This window comes from Corythoichthys intestinalis, chromosome 5 (genome assembly GCF_030265065.1).
Source record: "Corythoichthys intestinalis isolate RoL2023-P3 chromosome 5, ASM3026506v1, whole genome shotgun sequence".
Lineage (NCBI taxonomy): Eukaryota > Metazoa > Chordata > Actinopteri > Syngnathiformes > Syngnathidae > Corythoichthys > Corythoichthys intestinalis.
The window spans coordinates 56,723,113-56,747,030 of NC_080399.1; the positions used below are offsets into that span (position 1 = coordinate 56,723,113).

At 39.7% G+C, this 23,918-nt stretch overlaps 2 protein-coding genes across 2 annotated transcripts in view; both read left to right on the top strand.

Moving 5' to 3' along the window:
• The window catches only part of parvaa (parvin, alpha a), a 48,205-nt gene extending 45,861 nt beyond the window's left edge, over positions 1-2,344 (top strand). The window contains exon 13 of the mRNA XM_057835956.1: positions 961-2,344. Within this exon, the coding sequence (XP_057691939.1) occupies positions 961-1,037 (77 nt within the window). The 3' untranslated portion in view covers positions 1,038-2,344. The remainder of the gene's footprint in view (positions 1-960) is intronic.
• Positions 2,345-9,959: 7,615 nt separating this feature from the next.
• The window catches only part of LOC130916654 (E3 SUMO-protein ligase ZBED1-like), a 53,189-nt gene continuing 39,230 nt past the window's right edge, over positions 9,960-23,918 (top strand). The window contains exons 1-3 of the mRNA XM_057837528.1: positions 9,960-10,208; positions 10,285-10,876; positions 10,939-11,071. Of these exons, the coding sequence (XP_057693511.1) occupies positions 9,960-10,208; positions 10,285-10,876; positions 10,939-11,071 (974 nt within the window). The remainder of the gene's footprint in view (positions 10,209-10,284; positions 10,877-10,938; positions 11,072-23,918) is intronic.

Genomic DNA, 23,918 nt, shown 5'->3' on the forward strand with positions numbered 1-23,918 from the left:
AAAATGGAACAGCTCACCAATATCAATACCTCATCCCAATCGTGAAGCATGGTGGAGGGAGCATCATGATTTGGGGCTGTTTAGCTACCTCAGGGCCTGGACAACCTGCAATCATTAATGGAAGAATGAATTCAAAAGTTTATCAGGATCTTTTGTAGGAAAACCTGAGGCCGTCTTTGAGACACTTGAAGCTAAAAAGAGGATGGATGCTGCAACAAGACAATGATCCAAAACACAGAAGTAAATCAACTTTAGGATGGTTTTAGAAGAACAAAATACATGCTCTGGAGTGACCAAGTCAAAGTCCAGACTTGAATCCCATTGAGAAGCTGTTGCATGACCTAAAGACAGCGATTAATGCCAGACATCCCAGGAATCTGACTGAACTACAGCAGTTGCAAAGAATGGGTCAAGATTCGTCCTGATCGATGTGCCAGACTGATCTGCAGCTACAGGAATCGTCTTGTTGAAGTAATTGCTGCCAAGGGGGGGCACAAAATATTAAATATGATGGTTCACTTATCCCCCCCCCCTTCTGTCATTGGTTGCATACCATCCTCATTAAAATATGAAAACCTATAAATGTTTGGATGGTTTTCGTAAAAGCAGTTTTTTCATCTGTGTGATTTTGACAAAGATCAGATCACATTTGATGGTTATTTTATGCAGAAATGTGAGAAATTCCAAAAGGTCCAGACACTTTTTCATACCACTGTACTTTTGTTTCTCAATACAGGACAATTCCATTTTTCAAGGAATGGTTAGCAACCCTAGGCATGGACATTTAAAGTGGCATTATAAAGCATTAAATGAGATTTGCTGATACCTGCAGAAACCCTGGTGAAGCATATTGCCTATAAGCCAGAGGAAGATATTTTCTTATTGTGAATATTGCTAGCAGTCAAGGTGAATTCATCACTGCTATTTTTTTCCCTCTTTTTTTTCCCTCCCACCTTCCAGATATAGTGAACTGTGACCTTAAATCAACCCTCCGCGTGCTGTACAACCTCTTCACCAGGTACAGGAATGTAGACTGAGGACCCAAGCAAGAACAGTGACCCTTCTTAAAGTGTATCTATGGACCACATTCTAACGCTTTAAAATCCTTCCGTTTCTTATTTATATAGGTTTTTTATATCGTAATTCTTTCATCACATCATAAAAAGGACCGCAGTTGTTCTTCACTGCAGCATCAATTTGTGTGGCACTAATTTTCACACCTGAAACGGTTTGTTAAAATCTCTGATATCTTTTACATTACTATTGAACTATTACTGTATTTATTGTGAATTTTATACACTTATTGTCGTATATTTCTAGCTTTTTATGATATCTTTGAAGTGCCTTTGCTGATAACGGAATGGCTACTTGACGTTCCTAAGAAGAGAGACCAACTGTTTGTGTTCCCTTGTTTAAGTGCCAAATCTCCTTTGCAATGCATTTCCTTTTCAATTACACTTAATATCTGTTTATTCTTGTATGAGAAGAAGTTAGTAGTTGTAGACACAGGACTTGTGCTATGCTCGCTCCTCCCACAACGTGAAAACACTAACTGCAGGCTATATGGGCACGGGTTTGAAAATGCAATCAATTGTGAGCCTGTTTTTTTTTTTTTTTTTTTAAATTGTTAACCTTCATTGGATCACATGCTTGGAAGACCATCATTATCTTGTTTGTTCTCATAAAGCTAAAAAAATTAACAGGGAACACTTTCTTATCTTGTGCTTTAACTGTGCAACCCACCAGAGGTTGTGAACTCCACTGCATCTGACAAAATAGCCAGAGGAGCCATTTAGCTCAAACATGAAAAATTAGTAGACAATGAGATGAGAGACAATGTTTCTGCTACATAGCAGTCTTTTTGTGTTTTGGTCCATCACACCTGACTGCAAAACAGTCAAAATAAACCATATCCAGAAGTCAATAACGCAGCCTTAATCTGCACCCTTTTACACTTCAGTACCGTTTTTAAAGTCTCAGTTCAAAGGATGAATCAGAACCCCTGAGATAAGATGGTGTTAGAAGTTTGATTGAAGTGGAAACCCTTGGAAAAGGGGTGTAATGGAACACCGGTATGCACCAGTCTACTACAGTAGAGCCATGGTGTGAATCTAAGTTATCTTTGTGTTAAACCAAAGAAAGTGTGTTTTAAAATTATTATAGTATGAACCACACAATGCTTCTGTATATTTTATGCTTTTAAACTTGGATATCCACCTTTTGTACATTTTTTTTTCATGCTTTCAGCAATAATGTAACTGACTGTGTGTGTTCAACAAAAGTGTTTATCAGTGCTGTTAACATGTTGTCTGTATGTTTTAATCATTTAATAAATAAACTTATCACAAGCTATATTTTTTGAGTTGTAAAATGGGGGGCACTAGAAGTAAGACATTTTTATTTTTTCCCCCCAGTATTGGCATAGAGCTAGAAAAGTGTTACCCAAACATGCAAGTGTTTCACAATGCTTATTTATTAGAAGTACTTCAAAACTATTTTATTGGAATGGTTATAAAAGCATGATTGCATGTTTGCGCACAGTTCTGAGATTTGCCTCCCAATGCAATTTGCATTGTCTGATTTCCTCATTCAAAAAAGTCAATTGTGCAAAGGTGTGGATGGAGGTGTGTTTTTTACTAGGAGTGTAAATCACCAATTTCATGACAATACAATACAATATCAAATTTTGGACAGCCATATATTGCTCTGTGTGAAAGTATGGGTGTTTATAAGAGTTTACTGATAATGACTTTTTAACAGATATCTCAATATTGTCAAACTCCAAAAATCCGATGCCGATATATGCAGTCGAGGACTTAACATATAATAATAACTGCTGTGCTAAGCTGTGACCACCCCTTATACAAAGGCCAAAAGTTTCTACATTGACTTTGAAGGAAACATGTATATTGGCCTAAAACCGGTGTCAATATTATTTGATATCATTTTAAAGTGCTTTTATCGACCATTATTATCGGCTACCCGTAACTCTGGTGTTAATGCTTCTCAATTTTGCTTCCTATAAGTGTTACGTTATCGTAAGTCCAAGAAACGCTCTTATGTACAGGTTGCTACTCCAATTCTTAGCTTTAGGGCTGAAAGGGTAGCACGGATAAAAAGACATGTAGTTCTTTAAAGATAAATATTAGTATGAGGTATAACAATTTGATAATAAAACCCCTCTTAATGTTTTCGTTTTTTTTTTTTTTTTTTTTAATCAGTTTAACTAGTAGGTCGCCATTGTTGTTGATGATGCAATGCACTATGGGCAGTGAATTCACAGGACCACGCTGCCAGACTTCCACAGTGTCACTCTTTAATTACATAAACATGTCATAGGTTCTGCCCTTCTAATTTGAACCCGAGCAGAACATTAATGAGTAGAACGAGCAGCAAAAGCAAAATGAACAGTAAAAACCAGTAGTGTTTATTTATCAGGTTCGCTAGTGACAGCACTGTCCTCCTCTAGTGATGGAGCAGATCTTTACGGTAAACTATCGTGTGATCCAACATATTGCAATATTATCGTGGAGATACAGTAGTTAGCATCCAGCTGTCGTGTGCTTTACAAATAATTGGCCCGTGCTTCACAGCACACGAAACCATTGATGAAGTTAGTCTCTACCGAGACGTCTAATGTCTCTGTGACCGAGAGAATGCTGCCTTACATTAGTTGTGTCACGTAAAAGTGCTGTCCAGATTGATGGTCATCCTTCCGGTGATCTCAGATTTATCAGATGTTGCTCCCGAAGATTGAGTGGCGGTGAATAAGTGACGTGGAAAACGGATGAATAAATGTACTAAACTTGGGTTGATTGCTGGCTTTTGGTGTCATTTTCTCCCCAACTGATTCTCATGACACCTTATTTTGCACATTGAGATATAAGAGGACTGTCGTGTACTTTATTTGTACTTAAAGCACGTGAGACACATTGTGAACAAACTTGACTGTCTTTCAACTCCGCACTGGCGCTGCAAACAAGTGTACGGAGGTGGAGGACCTAAGGGCACGGGAGGGAGTTGTAGTATGGAGGTGATCGGACATGTAGGGAGGGGCAAGGTCATGGATGGCCTTGAATGTGAGGAGGAGAACTTTGAACTGGATGCGGAAGTGGACCGGGAGCCAATGGAGCTGGCAGAGAACTTGAGTGATGTGGTGGATGAATGGGGTACAAGTAATAACGCGAACGGCTGAATTCTGGACCAGTTGCAGTTTATGGAGGGTCTTTTGAGGGAGGCCAAAGAGGAGGGAGTTGCAGTAATCCAGGCGGGAAGTGATAAGACTATGAACCAGGATGGCAGCAGAATGGGGGGTGAGGGAGGGCGGAGGTGTTTGATGGCGCGCAGGTGGAAGGGGAAAGTGACGTCCAGGATGACACCCAGGCTCTTAACTTGGGGGGGAGGTGAAGTCAATGGTGAGGGGATGGCTATGGTATTTGGATATGGTGGATTTGGAGCCGATCAGGAGCACCTCTGTTTTACTGCTGTTGAGTTTGAGGAAATTTTGGAGCCAGTTTTTTATTTCAGTGATACAGTCAGTCAGGAAGTTGGGCAGGAGAGAGGAGGAGGGTTCAGAAGTCAAGTAGAGCTCGGTGTCATCGGCGTAACAGTGAAATTTGATGTTGAATTTACGGAAAATATTGCTAATGGCAAGGAGGTAGATGATGAACAGTGGGGCCCCGAGGATAGAGCCCTGAGGGACTCCAGAGGTAACGGGTGAGGGAGTGGATTTAAGGGACTTGAGTTGTGTTGTTTATCGATCTATTAGTTGCGATCAGTAACTGAAGTCCTCATGAAAAGCAACAAACGGTCCGCGAGTGTATTTCACCCCTATTGTTCACAACGCCTCATGCCCCAATGTTTAGCTGGCAAATGGTGGGATTATCTATCATTTAACAAATGTTTAATGCAAAAATTAAAAAGAAATAAAAAAAAAACAACTTCTCGAACATTTTACATGAAGTACCACCCGATAAAGTACTTAGCCTCCAAATACCATCATCATAGCCAACACCAAAATACTTTAGTGTAGTAATGTAATTTTATGAAAAAGTCAGGTTTTATGAATATTCCATGAGTCACAGATTGAACATTAACACTACGGGAAAAACAGGACAGGTTTAAAAAATAAAAATAAAAATATTTAGGGGAAAAAACAAAATGGACTGAAATGGTATTGCACGTAGAAATACTGTAGTTCCTAATTTATTTGAAAACTGAAACTAAACAGTTCTAAAACATAAAATGGGAATCTTTTGTTGTTGAACATACTGTGTAATTGACCTTCTTTACTTGACAAATGAGCTGTAGTGTGGTACTTGTACAACACTTTGAGAACAACGAGCCAAGAAGCATTTTGTTGGAGTTACAGTATCTGGTGCTTAATTCCCTCTCAGCTGCTTCAGTGCCAGAGATGCAACCTATCCTGAGGGATCCTAAACTATGTTACCATCATTTCCTCTGCGCTTCTTCACCAGGGGAATAATTTTGCAGCACTAGTTATGACCTTGTTATATTACTATTATTGCATTATTATAACATCGCCACTCTTTGCAAGAGTCACATGGGGACTTTGAACTGCATACTTCTAGAGATGAAACAATTACTCCAATAATCCGCGTGGCTCGATTTTAAAAATTGATCGAGGAATTTTTTCCGCCTCTAGGAATAGTTTAATTTTGCCCGCTCTAAGCATGACGTTTTGCCTGGACTGCTTTTAATGCAGCACAACGCGCTGACATCACGTGCGTCCAGGAAGAACACAGCGGTGTGGGGTATATTTGATTTCAGCCATGCATGAACGTGGAGATAACAACGAAGACGCCGACAAAAGCGAAGCGATGGGCACCAAGAAAAAGCAGAAAATGTCAAAAGTGTGGGAGCATTTTAAGCTGGACACCAAGGCGAACACTGTTTCATGTATTCAATGTAAGACAGCGCTTGCATAATAGTACAACGGCTCCACCTAAGGCACCTCGTTTACTCCGAGAGCAGAGGAGCGATACTCGTGACAAGCTAAAATTAAAAAAATTAAGTTACCGTTGCGCTAAAAAATAAGATTTCTGTACCTTGCTAACGTAACGTTAATCCTGGGGAGGGCTAGGTTCTATTAATTAAAACTACTGTTGATGCGTGGCTAACGTGTCTTTCATACAGACTTTATTTAAAGCTAACTGTCAATTTTAGCTCAATAATTTTTGATGGATAAAACACCAAGTAGCACTAGTACCTAATGTGCTCCAAGACAGCAGGTATCATACATTTATTTTTAACAGTGCATGAACTCAAAATCCTATTAGGACTTACAATTTAGACTAATTTAAAACTTAAGTTGTTTTTAAGTTCTCGTTGACACAAATGAAAATTCAATTGAAACGTGGGAAAAACACCTAACTTTTTAGTGATACGTGTTGTCAAGCGTAATGACTTTTTTAGGTATGATTATATATATACGTAGATATATATATATATATATGGCGGAAAACACAGACAAGGCTGAAAAAGCAGTTTCTGCTCTTGCACCGCTCTTTAAAATAAACTGCTGCATTTTAAGCCAAAAGAACTGTTGTATTTGATGGAACAATATGTCTATATGCTGCCATTGCAGTTTCATGCCGCATTAAGCCCCTGAACTATTTTTAATTTGTCCATTTTACCCTGGATACCCCCGTTTACAGACACCGCGCAACTGCTTTTTTTTTTTTCAGCCCAGCCATAAAAAGAAGGTAAGTATTATATTTATTATTCAAAATGTCTATCATTTTTAGCTTAGAACCATTAATTGATGTCTAATATTTAGTAAAATTTTTTTTTTTTTTTTTAAATCGCATTTCCCCCAATATTTTAGACAATAAATAGTTGATCAAAACAAACACAAATTGGGGGAAAAAATGTTTAAAAGGGTAAATATATGAAAATGAAAATCTCCACCACTCCTTGATGTCTGCGATTTGCATTGCGACCCCTGTTATATTACCATGTTTCACCCATAAAATCCCCCCAAAATCCGGCTATGGCCATTCACAGCTGTGTCTTGACACTTGATGATACATGCTACATGGAGTTTTTGGATCGAAAAGAGGTAAGTACGCGATAATATCTCATTAAATTCATTGTCTTTAATTATGCTTTCGCATGCTCTCACCTCCAATTAGTGTTTTGCTGTTTAATTTTTTTTTTTCTTTTTCAAAATGCCCTCCTGTTAAAATGTTTTCTTCCCCCTGAAAATTGAGATTTTAAGTTTTCCAATGATGTATCACACATGCTTATAGGACAATTTTGAAATTTGGCCAAATTGGGGGTCTCAGAGCGTAACTTCAAGTCACCTGAATGTTTTCCGCATATATATGATATATATATATATATATATTAGCGGTGCTACGGTTTGCGGTTCAAAACCGAACCGTACGGTTCGCCCTGTACGGTTCAATACGCCTTTATGAACCACGCCTTTTCGGTTTTGCTATCAATGTATTCCGAACGCTTGTGGAATGAATTGATCGAGCTCTGTGTGCCTGTGTGTGACGTGAAGCACCGCTGTGGAGAAATTCCCGCCCCGCAAGTAAATGTCGGATCGCTGTCAAGCACCTGTGTAATAGAAGCCGAGTAACGCCCTCTCTCGCTTACGAGCGAAGTGAAAGTGAAACAAGAAAGAAAACAAATAGCTATGGCGAGCGGAGGAGTGGAGAGACCGAATTTTGAGGAAGCACCGGCTTCTTTCAAATCTGCGGTGTGGCAACATTTTGGTTTCCCCGTGGACTACAATGCGGAGGGAAAGAAAATATTGAGAAAAAAAACATTTGCAAGCATTGCTCAGCGCTTGTTCCCCATGCTAATGGCAACACTTTTATAACATGACTCCGGCATCTCAGCCGGCATCACCCACAGATATCACTTTCTCAGCGTAGGACAACCCCGAAGATGACACCAGTGAAAACACACGGCGGGCTTTGTTAATTTATTTGCAACGCTTGACCCGCGTTACATTGTTCCCTCGCGGACATATTTCTCCAAGAACGTAATCCCCGACATTTATGAAATGGCACGCAAAGCCATCGAAGATGATTTTGTCCTGACCACTGATAGTTGGACGTCCTGTGCTACAGAGTGCTACTACCTAACTGTGACGGTCCACTATATTTCATACCTGTCAAGTTTTACAGTCTCGTCGTAATTTGTACAAGTGAGCACTAATTTTTAAATGTATACGCCGTACGTTACGTTCAAAATCTGCACGTTTTTCGTGCATTACGTTTTTGTTTTTTTTTCATCCGTTCGGATTTGGTCACCGTTTCTGCAACGAGACAATGTTCGTTAATACGTCGGTTGAATGGCGCAAGAAAAGTCAGACACACGGAGAGTGAAGAGTGTTTGTTGAGACGCTGTAGCAAACACGATGCTAGGCTAGGTGGCTCCAATATTTCCTGATTTAGCCGACAGCATACAATCTACGCCTAGATACCACATGCATATAGAACTACATGCGAAATGACAGACTCGGTAGCGTTAGTAAACAGCCACCATTTTAGAGCAGTAAACTTCTCAGAAAGACTCCATTGTAGTAAACCTTACGAGCGAACCTAAGCAACTTTGTATCTAAAATACTCCTATATGTAGTGATGTGCTCCTCGGGTCGAATCCCTGAAGTGTGTGCCGAGTAATGTAGATGAGTGGTTCATGAACCGTGAGCTGATGCGCGTGTTGACGACTTACGTGGTGACGTTTGTTGCCCCGCGAAGCAGGTGTACCACGTGACTGATTCGGGAAATGATTCGCGAGCAGGTGTACCAGCTGGCTGATTCAGGAAAGCATTTGCGAGCAGCTGTACCACGTGACTGATTCGGGAAATGATTCGCGAGCAGGTGTACCAGGTGGCTGATTCAGTAAAGCATTTGCTAGCGGCTGTACCACGTGACTGATTCGGGAAATGATTCGCGAGCAGGTGTACCAGGTGGCTGATTCAGTAAAGCATTTGCGAGCGGCTGTACCACGTGACTGATTCAGGATCTGATTCGCTTGGCTTGATTGGAGTTCGAAATAAAAGCGGCCAAGAAACGCTATGGATTCCCCTTCACTTTTCGTGTTTTCGAGTCTCTTATTGCGCTATTTGGCATTCCATTCGACGAGCTTCATTTTTGCGATGGAACCAGCAGGAAAAATGAGATTTTCCCCTGTATGGGAGCACTTTGAGCTGATCTCACCTCAGAAGGTAATGCACTGCAATTAATTACTATTTAACAGATTCCAATAATGAAAGAAAGTGTGATGACACATAAAATTCACATTTTTCCTTTCCGAATACTTAGGTGAAGTGTCTGGTGTGTTCCAAGGTGCTTAGTTATAATAATAACACCTCAACAATGCTAAGGCACTATAGGGTCTTGCAGGGGAACGAGGAGACCAACCAGGTTGAACCCGGCTCAGGTGGGTCATTTATATTCATAGTCCCACACTACACTTTGTGCATTTTTGTTTGTTTGTTTGTTTTATAACTCTGACATGTAATTTAATATAGCTGAGAAGGTTGACTTGGCTGAGCTGTTGGTTGATATGGTAATTGAGGATTCTCAGCCGTTTTCCTTGGTGGACGGCAGTGGATTCAAAAAGCTTATGAAAGCTTTAGCTCCTTCCTACGTTCTACCTGCACGGCAGGTATGTATGTCACGACATGAAGCACTATATTATAGGATTAACCATTTCAATACTTTTCAATTCCATAAATCGTACTTTTTTTTTTAGACTTTGAAAGCCATGGTGGAAAAAAGGTACAAGGAAACCAAAGATAAAACAAAGCCATTGTGGCTAAAGCATCTGCATGTAGTTTGACATCAGATATGTGGACGTCCATCAATACTGATGCCGATCTAGCTGTGACATGTCATTTCATTGATGAAACCACATCCCTCCAATCAGTTGTACTGGGGGTGCAACATTTCCCTGAGGCACACACTGCAGCAAACATGGCTTTTATGAAAACCTCGCTAATGTCAGAGTGGGGTATCAGTGACAAAGTGACATGTCTAATGACTGATGGAGCAGCAAATATGGGAGCTTGTGCCAGAGAGCTTCATATGCGTCACACTATTTGTGTGTCACATACGCTAAATCTTTTGGTGAAAAAAGCTCTTGACCAATGTCCTGAATTGTTCCACATCCGGGCAAACTGTCGAAAGATAGTTGGTTATTTTAAGAGCAGCACTACAGCAAAGGTAAGCTCCTTACTTGTCATATGTAACATATTTTATTTTTTGCTATTTATTAATTTGACACTTGATTTTAATGTAGGAGAGACTAACTCAGATGCAAGTTCAAATGGGCCTTCCGGTGCTTAAACTTCTTCAGGAGGTTGAAACGAGGTGGAACAGCACTTATCTCATGCTTCAGCGTATCTACACTTTGAGAGAGCCTGTCGGAGCAGCTTTGGCTGGTCTACGCACTGATCTGACACCATTGTCTGCTGAACAGTACAGAATTATTGCTGACTGTTTGAAAGTATTGGAGCCATTTAACTATGCCACAATTGAGCTGTCTGAGGAGAAGAAAGTTTCGGGGTCAAAGGTAATTCCGCTGTTGTCCATGTTGCATCACTCCCTGGAGGAAGAAGAGATTCGACAGCTTCAAACTCCAGAGAGCACATCCATGGTTGAGTTTCTGCAAAGACAACTAAGAGAGAAGCTGAACCAACTCCAGTCTATGAGCATTATGTTTCTGGCTACTCTGCTTGACCCAAGGTTTAAAAAAGTAGGCTTCTTCAGTCCCAGTAAAGCAGCAGAGGCAGAAAAAAGGCTCACGATGGAATGCGCAGCTATCATGAGCCGCACAGCCTCATCTACTTCATCATCATTATCATCATCAGAACCTTCCCAGTCTGTTGGAGGTATTTAATATTTCCTAATTGTTCTAATATTAAATAATTACTAATATCTGTTTCTTTCCTAGGAAGCAAACTGTGGCATCATTTTGATGCCTCAGTCCATCAAGCAAGAACCACAAATGTCACGGCAAATGCAACAGTTGAGGTGCAAAAGTATCTGGGAGCACCAAACATCCCCCGAGTTGAAAGTCCCCTTCAGTACTGGGAATCACAGAAATATACACTTCCAACTTTATACAAACTTGCTGTATCCTATCTATGCACCCCTGCTTCATCAGTGCCATGTGAAAGAGTTTTTTCAAAAGCAGGTGAAATTATCTGCAAAAAAGAAACCGCCTGAGTCCAAAAACTTTGGAAAAAATATTGTTTCTAAATAAAAATGAGTAAGCACATTTTGCCTCATTTCACATTCACTTGTTTCATATGCACATAGACAAAGTAACACACAATAATTCATGTTAAACTTAAAATATGTATTTTCTTTGTAATCAGAGCATGATTCATGCACCAAGCATGTTATACATTTTTCTGTCCACATGATGGCGTAGTCGAGGTAATCAATCCTCTTGAAGCCCCTAGGTGCGTGTGACTCATTTCCCTGCTGGGCTTCACTGCTTCATGGGGCTTCATTTTGCCATCACTACTATGGGCAAAATCTTGACTTGAGTCTATCTTTAAAGGATGAAACCGTTTTAAAATTTTCACATGTCGAAAGTAGACAGAAGGGAACTAATGCAAAAACGGGAGCAATTTTATCAACTTTAACGGTTGATTCATAACATTAAATGACCTCCAAATATAGCAAAGGTTACTATGTTTTGGTTTTTTTTTTTTTTTTTTTTTTAATGAAAAAAAAAAAAAACAAAGGTATCACCAGTTACTTTGCCAAGTAACTTTTTTACTACTGTGTGTGTGTATTTCAGTAGTCAGTCACTACACTAGCCAAAGAGCTAAGAGGCATTTTAACAGTCAAAAATGTTTACATTTTAAGTGCTTATTTCACTTTTTTAAAGCAAAATAAGGGCAGTTTAAAAAAAAAAAAAAAAAAAACGCAAACTGAAACCGAACCGAAACCATGATCCAAAACCGAGGTTCAAACCGAACCGTGGGCTAACTGAACCGTTGCACCCCTAATATATACATACAGTATATACAGTGCCTTGCAAAAGTATTCGGCCCCCTTGAACCTTGCAACCTTTCGCCACATTTCAGGCTTCAAACATAAAGATATAAAATTTTAATTTTTTGTCAAGAATCAACAACAAGTGGGACACAATTGTGAAGTGGAACAAAATTTATTGGATAATTTAAACTTTTTTAACAAATAAAAAACTGAAAAGTGGGGCGTGCAATATTATTCGGCCCCCTTGCGTTAATACTTTGTAGCGCCACCTTTTGCTCCAATTACAGCTGCAAGTCGCTTGGGGTATGTTTCTATCAGTTTTGCACATCGAGAGACTGACATTCTTGCCCATTCTTCCTTGCAAAACAGCTCGAGCTCAGTGAGGTTGGATGGAGAGTGTTTGTGAACAGCAGTCTTCAGCTCTTTCCACAGATTCTCGATTGGATTCAGGTCTGGACTTTGACTTGGCCATTCTAACACCTGGATACGTTTATTTTTGAACCATTCCATTGTAGATTTGGCTTTATGTTTTGGATCATTGTCCTGTTGGAAGATAAATCTCCGTCCCAGTCTCAGGTCTTGTGCAGATACCAACAGGTTTTCTTCCAGAATGTTCCTGTATTTGGCTGCATCCATCTTCCCGTCAATTTTAACTATCTTCCCTGTCCCTGCTGAAGAAAAGCAGGCCCAAACCATGATGCTGCCACCACCATGTTTGACAGTGGGGATGGTGTGTTCAGGGTGATGAGCTGTGTTGCTTTTACGCCAAACATATCGTTTTGCATTGTGGCCAAAAAGTTCAATTTTGGTTTCATCTGACTAGAGCACCTTCTTCCACATGTTTGGTGTGTCTCCCAGGTGGCTTGTGGCAAACTTTAAACGAGACTTTTTATGGATATCTTTGAGAAATGGCTTTCTTCTTGCCACTCTTCCATAAAGGCCAGATTTGTGCAGTGTACGACTGATTGTTGTCCTATGGACAGACTCTCCCACCTCAGCTGTAGATCTCTGCAGTTCATCCAGAGTGATCATGGGCCTCTTGGCTGCATCTCTGATCAGTTTTCTCCTTGTTTGAGAAGAAAATTTGGAAGGACGGCCGGGTCTTGGTAGATTTGCAGTGGTCTGATGCTCCTTCCATTTCAATATGATGGCTTGCACAGTGCTCCTTGAGATGTTTAAAGCTTGGGAAATCTTTTTGTATCCAAATCCGGCTTTAAACTTCTCCACAACAGTATCTCGGACCTGCCTGGTGTGTTCCTTGGTTTTCATAATGCTCTCTGCACTTTAAACAGAACCCTGAGACTATCACAGAGCAGGTGCATTTATACGGAGACTTGATTACACACAGGTGGATTCTATTTATCATCATCGGTCATTTAGGACAACATTGGATCATTCAGAGATCCTCACTGAACTTCTGGAGTGAGTTTGCTGCACTGAAAGTAAAGGGGCCGAATAATATTGCACGCCCCACTTTTCAGTTTTTTATTTGTTAAAAAAGTTTAAATTATCCAATAAATGTTGTTCCACTTCACAATTGTGTCCCACTTGTTGTTGATTCTTGACAAAAAAATAAAATTTCATATCTTTATGTTTGAAGCCTGAAATGTGGCGAAAGGTTGCAAGATTCAAGGGGGCCGAATACTTTTGCAAGGCACTTGTATATATATTTTGTGTGTGTGTGTGTGTAGGTGTGTGTGTGTGTGTGTGTGTGTGTGTGGGTGTGTGTGTATGTGTGTGTGTGAGAAAGCATTGAATTTAGTGTTTTCTTGCCACATATGAGATGCAATTGTTGGGTCTTTTCAACAATGTACATCTGAAAGACATTGATTGTCTAAAAATAGTTCAATATTAGGTGAAATGTTATGTTTTCTTATGTGTATTTATAATTGCTTTTTACCTAAAACAATATTTTATCCGATTACTCGATGGAATTTTCTGTACAATACTCAATTACTAAAATATTCGATAGCTGAAGCTCTACATGCAGATCTTCTTTCCGCCCAGTTACACGAAATGCTAACTGTTTGCTAAATTGCTCTTTACATAGTTCTAAAGTGAATTGGATGCATTTAAGGTTTTTTTTTTTTTTTTTACTGTTTATGTTTACTAACATTGGCTGCCATTTCACCAGGTTCACATGACCATTTGTGTTTAATGTGTCAATGTCATTTTCTAAGCCCTTTTAGTTGGACGTTTTTTTTGCTCCTCTGCAAAAATGCTGTTTCTCATTAATACACAGCTGACTGGACTGGTGTTATTCCTATAATTGCCTTTTTTTCTCTACAAAATACGAAAACTGAATGAACGTACACCTCTAGATTTTTACCTAGGGTTGTAATAGCAAATTCACATAGTTTCTTTTTTATGAGTAGATGTTGGAAGCTCTATGTTTCTTCTTGTTTTGGGTCCCCACAGGATCCAAAATGTGCCTGTGCATTGTGATCCCTATTTAAGATTGGGTCTGATCACCTGTCATGAACATAAAGACATGAAAGGTAACGCTGATTAGATCAGCAGTCTCCACTCTGAGAAGCAGAGGAAGAGTAAGAGAGGTTCTGACCTCTTTTGACAAGTTCATTCATTCTATCTCCCCTACTGAGCAGTTAAATCAATACGCATCATGAAAATGGAGCTGTAAATCCAATCCTGCACATGCTACCTTTCACATGTGCATGGTACGTTATCATCCAATAAATGTTACGAATCTGAAGGGGGAGAAGCTGTTTGCAGCTGGCTAGAAAAGAAAAACTGAGGTACACCAAAGCATGAGGAAGCCTTGTTTACTTATTAATTTGAATTACAAAAATAATACCACAACACTTGGATTACACTCATTTTTATGCAGTTTAGTATGTTCCTACATGTCAATCAAACAAGGGCGTAGGTTTGGTCTCAATATTGGTAGGGACGATATAACAGCATAACCTGCATGTGCAGTTTTTGCTGGGGACGGGACATTAAGACCAACCAGATTGGGTGAACGGGGGTCAGGGCTACATTTATGACGAAAACGAACCTAATTAATTGATAAGATCAATGAACAATGCAAAATAAATCTGTATTGACCTATGCTAACTTTCATATGTAGTGGTTCAGGTGATACAGCGTTTGATTCAAACCTTTGCTTTCAAAAACTACTAAAGAAACATTTAGAAAACTTCCAGGAAAGAAGGATTTTATTAGCGAATTTAAATTACAATATTTGAACGTAATGTAAATTATATTAACATACACAATAAAAACACACTTGCTAATCTTTTAACTATCCAGGAATGCAAAAAAAAAAAAAAAAAAATTGGGGGGGGGGGGGGGGTTACCTTCAATAGAGCTGCTGATTGCTGGGCTGCCTTTATTAGGGTAGCAGAGGCAACCCTGAGATGACTTTGGGAATGACAAAAATTCACACCATCAGTTTGTGTTGTTGTAATGCAATTGTGTGAAGATATCAGATTGTCAGACCTTACACTCTCTGACTTTGTCAAAAGAATATTGATAAGCTTTCCTATACAGTATACTCATGATTAAATTATTACACAAATTCGCTGGGAGTAAAATCTTGATGTTTTATGTCACATAATGTCAAGTTACGTGGGTAGGCAGGTTGTGTGGACCCAATTGCAGGTAAAGAGAAGTGAGGCAGAAACAACAAAAACAAAATGACTGGGGAGTCCAAAAACTTTTAACAAACCAAATTCAGGTGACCTTCAAAAGGCTGGTTATCAAAAACTTACTTTGGGGAACACGAGGGCTTGGACGTAGAAAACTGACGAGAACAGATCCTGACGTGCACATGGACAACATCGCGACCAGACTCAACAAAAACAGGGAGCTTATATATACACGGACACGGGGTAACGAGTCAACAAGGAACTGGTGGGTGACACAGGAGGATGCAGATTGGAGGATATACTAGTAGAAGGCACAACAGGTGAAATCAATGGGCAATCACAGGGACAAGTCACACTAGGAGGAAAAAAAACACAAAACCTAACACACAAACGTTATAAGTATATAATTTTCTCAAGAATCTGTGACCTTCTCTTATTTTGATGGCATCAGACAGATACATACATACATTCATGTGTCGTTGGCATAGATATGCAGGTGAACGCACTTTATCAATAATAATTCAAAATAAATTGCAATGATTTCCTGCAAGCTCCCTATTCTCTCGCACTGTAGTTGTCCGGATTGACTCATTATTGTCTCATATGTATGCAATTGGCAAGCACAACATCTTATTGTGCAATGGACTCAATATTATTTCACATACTTAAGGTAGCTTCAGACTTAATCATTTCTCAAATGCATTTTACGTCATACGTGTACAGTAGGCTTATCAATATAGCTATTGAGTTGCATTTTTATGCCAAGTTGTGCTTTACTATTTTAAAAAGTGAGACATTGTTGACTATAACCTATTACATAACAACATTACGCCAAACGAAAAAAATACATCTTTGAATTCCGGTGAGAGAAAAAAAATACAGAAATGAAGCATCATTTGTCCAAAGAGCAAACATATTTCCTATTATGAAACTAAAAGCATCATATCTCTGGTTTTCCTTGGCCGATTGGTGCCAAATAAAAACTGGGAGAGAGTTAAATATCTGCACTTTCAAGTCACTGTGACGGCAGCGCTCTATGTCAAATCCCATGTTTATATCTAATCTCAAAATTTGGTTTCTGTGATAATTGTCTTTTCATACTTCAGCTATGTGCTCTTTGAAATCAGCCCCCCTTCCCCAAATCCTTTATCTTCTCTCCAGCAATGAAGGCCTGTCCCCTTTATCAGTGTCGATACGAATGCAGGATACCGACCCAGATATGGTTTTTGTGTTGTGCACGGTTTTAAAGGATGGGGTATCTCCTATTTTTCCATGAAGTAAGATAGCTGGCAAAAAGATTTGTGTACTCATTTTTATATATTCGTGTTTGTATATAAAAGATTTGTATATTTACGCATTTGTGTTCGCATTTAGGCATTTGTATGTGTAACCACAAAATTCTGATGTCGTCTTTTATTGTGGGTGTGTGAATACAACTCTTTTCGACAAATACGAATCTTGTCTGTGGACGAATTCATGTTTACGGCTACGACTCACAAGCATTGAAATGATGTCACGTAGGTCTCAGGGAAAACTAATCTATCCTCGAATCCTCAAACGGCGCAAGCGCCAAAACAAAAATAAAAATGGCTGACTCCAGTGTTGTGTGCACCTCTTCAATCTCTGCAGCAATGCTGACAGCACTCCTGTAACGAGTCACATGACGTTTTGGAGGGAAAATGACAAGCAGTACTCAATTTGGACATTTAGGGATGTAGTTTCTAAGGGGTGTACTCACTTTTGTTGCCATGGGTTTAGATATTAATGGCTATATTTTCAGTTATTTTGAGGGGAAAATAAATGAACTCTGTTGTATAAGCTGCACACAGACTACTTTTTATTGTGTCTAAGTGTCATTTTGTCAGTGTTGTCCCATGAAAAGATATACTTAAATATCTGCAGAAATGCAAAGGGTGTACTCACTTTTGTGATACACTGTATATATGGCGGAAAACACAGACAAGAAAAAAAGCCGTTTCTGCTCTTGCACTCCTCTTTAAAAGAAGCTGCTGTATTTTAAACCAAAACAACTGCTGTGCTTGATATCAATATGTCTATATGCTGCCATTCCAGATTCATGGTGCATTAAGCCCCCGAACTATTTTTAATTTGTCCGTTTTACCCTGAAAACCCCCGTTTACAGACGTCGCGCAACCGCTTTTGTTTCAACCCAGCCATAAAACGAAGGTAATTATTTATATATATTATTCAAAATATCTGTCATTTTTAGCTTAGAATCATTAATTGATGTCGAATATTTCGTTTAAAAAAAAAACTTTTAAACAAATTACGTCACAATGAAAAAAATGGTGTCTGTAAAAAGTCAGATATTTACCTCATAACTATCGCTTAATTGTATTTTTTTTCTGTCGCATTTTCCGATATGTTAGATGATTAATTATCGATCCAAACAAAAAAAAATTGGAAAAAAAACGTTTAAAAAGGTAAATATATGAAAAAGAAAATCTTGACCACTCCTTGATGCCTGCGATTTCTGCATCGTGACCCTTGTTATAATGACCATGTTTCACCCATAAAATCCCCCAAAAATCCAGCTCTGGCCATTCACAGCTGTGTCTTGACAGTCAGTGACCCATGCTGCATGGAATTTTTGGATCGAAACAAGGTAAGTACGCGATAATATCTCGTTAAAGTCATGACGTCGCGTGCTCTCACCTCCAGATAGGGTTTTGCTGTTGAAGAATTTTTTTTTTTAAATGCCCTCCTGTTCAAAATTTTTCTTCCCCCAGAAAATTGAGATTTTAAGCTTTCCAGTGATGTATCACACGGGAACATCGGACAATTTTATAACTTGGCTAAATTGGGGTTCTCAGAGCGGAACTTCAAGTCACCTGGGTGTTTTCCGCCATATAAATATATATATATATATATATATACAGTGCCTTGCAAAAGTATTTGGCCCCCTTGAATCTTGCAACCTTTCGCCACATTTCAGGCTTCAAACATAAAGATATGAAATTTAATTTTTTTGTCAAGAATCAACAACAAGTGGGACACAATCGTGAAGTGGAACAACATTTATTGAATAATTTAAACTTTTTTAACAAATAAAAAAGTGAGAAGTGGGGCGTGCAATATTATTCGGCCCCTTTACTTTCAGTGCAGCAAAGTCACTCCAAAAGTTCAGTGAGGATCTCTGAATGATCCAATGTTGTCCTAAATGACCGATGATGATAAATAGAATCCACCTGTGTGTAATCAAGTCTCCGTATAAATGCACCTGCTCTGTGATAGTCTCAGGGTTCTGTTTAAAGTGCAGAGAGCATTATGAAAACCAAGGAACACACCAGGCAGGTCCGAGATACTGTTGTGGAGAAATTTAAAGCCGGATTTGGATACAGAAAGATTTCCCAAGCTTTAAACATCTCAAGGAGCACTGTGCAAGCCATCATATTGAAATGGAAGGAGCATCAGACCACGGCAAATCTACCAAGACCCGGCCGTCCTTCCAAACTTTCTTCTCAAACAAGGAGAAAACTGATCAGAGATGCAGCAAAGAGGCCCATGATCACTCTGGATGAACTGCAGAAATCTACAGCTGAGGTGGGAGAGTCTGTCCATAGGACAACAATCAGTTGTACACTGCACAAATCTGGCCTTTATGGAAGAGTGGCAAGAAGAAAGCCATTTCTCAAAGATATCCATAAAAAGTCTCGTTTAAAGTTTGCCACAAGCCACCTGGGAGACACACCAAACATGTGGAAGAAGGTGCTCTGGTCAGATGAAACCAAAATTGAACTTTTTGGCCACAATGCAAAACGATATGTTTGGCGTAAAAGCAACACAGCTCATCACCCTGAACACACCATCCCCACTGTCAAACATGGTGGTGGCAGCATCATGGTTTGGGCCTGCTTTTCTTCAGCAGGGACAGGGAAGATGGTTAAAATTGACGGTAAGATGGATGCAGCCAAATACAGGAACATTCTGGAAGAAAACCTGTTGGTATCTGCACAAGACCTGAGACTGGGACGGAGATTTATCTTCCAACAGGACAATGATCCAAAACATAAAGCCAAATCTACAATGGAATGGTTCAAAAATAAACGTATCCAGGTGTTAGAATGGCCAAGTCAAAGTCCAGACCTGAATCCAATCGAGAATCTGTGGAAAGAGCTGAAGACTGCTGTTCACAAACACTCTCCATCCAACCTCACTGAGCTCGAGCTGTTTTGCAAGGAAGAATGGGCAAGAATGTCAGTCTCTCGATGTGAAAAAGTGATGGAAACATACCCAAGCGACTTGCACCTGTAATTGGAGCAAAAGGTGGCGCTACAAAGTATTAACGCAAGGGGGCCGAATAATATTGCACGCCCCACTTTTCAGTTTTTTATTTGTTAAAAAAGTTTAAATTATCCAATAAATTTTGTTCCACTTCACGATTGTGTCCCACTTGTTGTTGATTCTTGACAAAAAATTAAAATTTTATATCTTTATGTTTGAAGCCTGAAATGTGGCGAAAGGTTCAAGGGGGCCGAATACTTTTGCAAGGCACTGTATATATATATATATATATATATATATATATATACAATGGGAAAACCCATTGGCAGTGTATCAAATACTTGTTCTCCCCACTGTATATATATGCACCGAGTCGCCACTCGGCCAGCGGTGGGGCCATTCCCTCCTGACTCAATACCGAGAGAACTGAAGTATATAAAAAATGTATAGGAAAAAATTAAACCACGAAAGGGAACCGCGTGGTACCCTAAGTGACACAGGCGAGCAATCGCGCTCACTTTTATTTAAGACTTTTTGGACTGTCAAATTGTCGGCACTTCCAGGAGAGCGAGACTCACGAACCGGCCGCCCTGAGAGGTTCCACCTGTCTCGGCCAGTCACTCTCACATGGTACATTCAGCAACAGCATGCAAAACACAGTCGCCACATTAGAACACGTTTCTGTGTTTCAAATGGAACTGCTTAGCGCAGCACAACAACATTTGGCCATGGCTAATCGTCTGTCATCTTGCCATTGTTGATTTTGAATAGCGTCTGTGCTGTACTTCCGCTTCCAAGGATGCCCTGCGTGTACCGTCCCAGCCTCGAGCAGCGAAAGCACACCCTGCTCCGGTTGCATTCACAAGTGAAGCAGGGTGCGCTTAAAGCGGACCGAGAACCATGATTTTTGAGCGGATTTCGCTTGTTTGGTCCGAATTAGAGTACCGATGCGCGTTCACATTTACAAAACGAAGCGAACTATCTGAGAAAAAAAACTCTGGTCTGTTTAAAACAGACCAAACAGCGCTGGTGTGAATCCGCCGTAATACTGTGCCTATCATAGGCCTAACTAACCACCTGCTCATACTCATGTCAAATGTCAATGGCATAAATCATCCATCACAGTGAAAGGAGCTAGACATTTCTCAGTTTTTCCAAGCTGTAGACGTTATCATGAATCTAAAGCAATGTTAAAACAAGCTTGTTAAAGAATGACATGCTTTTTATGCAGCAACATTATGTCAAACTTTGACTTTAATGCAATTTAACTGACGGTAAATGAAACTAAGCTTTGCTGATACTTGAAAATGACTTTCTCTTACAGGAAAAAGTCATTTAACAGCACTTGATAACAAATTAATCAAAACTTTCACATAAATATGTGGCAAATTCAGAACTATGTGGAAAAAAGAACATGCATTCATGAGTGCTCTAGCAATATACTTCACTAAAACCTTGAGCTGTACTGCCATATTTTCATTCAATTCCTGAATTCTATTACGTACGGCACTTTTCTAACCTTCAATAAAGCACTTTTATGCATGTGTATGGAAATTGATTTTTAACATCTGGATCCTTTTCATGTGCATTTAGTTCCGGTTGTTTTGTTTCCTATGTTTGTACGTGTGTACTTAGGAGCATATATGACGGTTTTTAGTCAGTTCATAATAGATCGAGCCCCTTCAGCATCAAGACTGAAGACTGGTACCTTCGGACATTATTAACGTAAAGTAATTATTTGAGGCTCTGCTAAACGTGTAGATTTTCTTAAAAAAAGATGCTCGTTTTTTAATTATCAAGCAATAATAGCAGCACAATCATGATCTAGTTTGAGGCCTGTTAGACTTGAAGGAATTCGCCCCCCCGGCCAAGCCGCACGGAAACGGCGACAGCCGAACGGAAATGGTGCTCTACTGCTTACCGCTTCCGTGCGCCAACCAGGAGGGCGGAAATTCCGCGCGTTCACCTCTTATGTTAACCCTTTGTACTGACTCCATGTTCCAAAAGTTTGAAGAAGACTCACCGAAAGCAGGTTGACAATTTATTCGTCGACAATGGTCAAAAACAAGGCAAAAAAAGACGACCGAGGAACAATGCTAAATCCGAAACAAGGCTACATAGAAAAGTCTCCGAGCAGCAAATCTGTGTTATCTCAGTGTCCAGTGTTTTTTAAGTCAGTGGTGGAGTAGGTCGGGCCGAAGTTGTGGCTGAGTGTTGTTTTGGGATCCCTCTGTGGCCGGTTTTGGGCGGTTAGGTTCGTGCGTCGATGGGACGTGGTTGCCACAGCGACCGACGCTGGTCTTGACGTCCCAAGCGCTCACTATCAGCTTGTTATCCGGGCTGGGCGTTTTAGGACAGTGCGCCCTGCTCTTTGTCGTTGCAGAACTGATTGCAAGAGTTGGTGCGTCAATCTTGCTCGTGACGCACACGTTGGGCTTCTATGATAAAATGGCGTTGTGTATCTATTCTGCTTCTTTTCATTCAACTATGGTGTGCTATTTATTTTATATTAGGAGTGTTCAAATAGTACAGTCCTACAGTATATATGACAAATGATACTATTCTCTGATTAATTATATTACGTGTGTTAGAGTAATGCAAACAGTTAGACGGTGCCTACGAGAAACGGTACCATTTTTCCATTTCCCCCTCATGAGCCCTGATAAGGTGATTTACTTTACTGTGTCCAAGGGCATGGAGTGAAGTCTACCTAAACTATAGTTAGATGAATGTGTTAGACTAATGCAAACAATTACAGTGCCCTCCATAATTATTGGCAGCCCTTGAAAAAGATGTGTTTTTTAGCTTCTAATATTTTTTTTTATTTAAATAATATGGGACCTTAATGGAAAAAAAGAGAAAAATCCAACCTTCAATACAAGTGCATTCATTCAGTGAGGAAAAATCCAACATAAAGAAAAAATTATTTGACATAAAATAATGTGTGTCACCGATTTTGTTTTAAAATGTCCTGGTATTTCAAAGCATTCATGATGCCATGCACCCTAACAAGGTTCCCAGGGCCTTTGGAAGCGAAACAGCCCCACAGCATCACTGACCCACCCCCATACTTCACAGTGGGTATGAGGTGCTTTTCAGCATGCGCATCTTTCGTGGCACGCCAGACCCACTTAGAGTGTTTGTTGCCAAAAAGCTCAATCTTGGTCTCATCTGACCACAGCACACGTTCCCAGTTGAAGCCTGGGACCGTGTGTATTTTTGTGTGGGACCAAGATTGAAGTTCAAGTTTTAGAGAGGCCGCTGTGAAAAACGTTCATTTTTAGCCATGTCGTGTCATTTAATATTTATCGTATTTTTCTGCCACACATTGCCGGTCTGTGGAAAAAAAAGGCCCACATCACACCGGTCCGTGGTGCAAAAAAGGTTGGGGACCACTGGTTTAACACACCAAATTGCCCATTCAATCATGGTGTGACACGGAGGACACATTACTTTAAAGCAGTACTTATCAAATAGTGAGGTTTACAGTCTGTTTACTGTGTCTAACAATGTTTGCAGCGGACAGCAGGAAGCCACATCAATGAAGATATCACTTAAAGACATTAGACCCCAATCACATCGAGGTCTCCAGCAAAAACGTGCCGAATATTGCCAACAATTGCCCCGTTTTGTCAGTGTTACATCAGTAAACCAGCCTGCACTGTTAGCATCATATAAGGTGGCATACCAAGTTGCTCAGTGCAAAATAACACTACACAATAGCAAAGGAGCTGATACTGCCTCCAGCAAAAATAAAAACTGTCCCTCTGTCAATGACATTTTCGTTTTTGTTCTATTCATTTTTGTTTTTGTGGTCAAATTCTTTGGCATATTGTCCTCATGAGTTATGAATGAATTCAAATTTATTATTATTTATTGATTATATTAAATTATATTTTTCAGTATCAAATGGTCAAAAAATGTACATTGACTGTATTTTTACAGTTTGGATGTGACTTTTTTTTTTTTAATTCAGGCAAATGGATGTGCTTAAAGTGCCTGTGACAGCATAAAAAAATCTTAAATAGCATTATTATGTGAATTAGAATCATATTTTGAAACGATT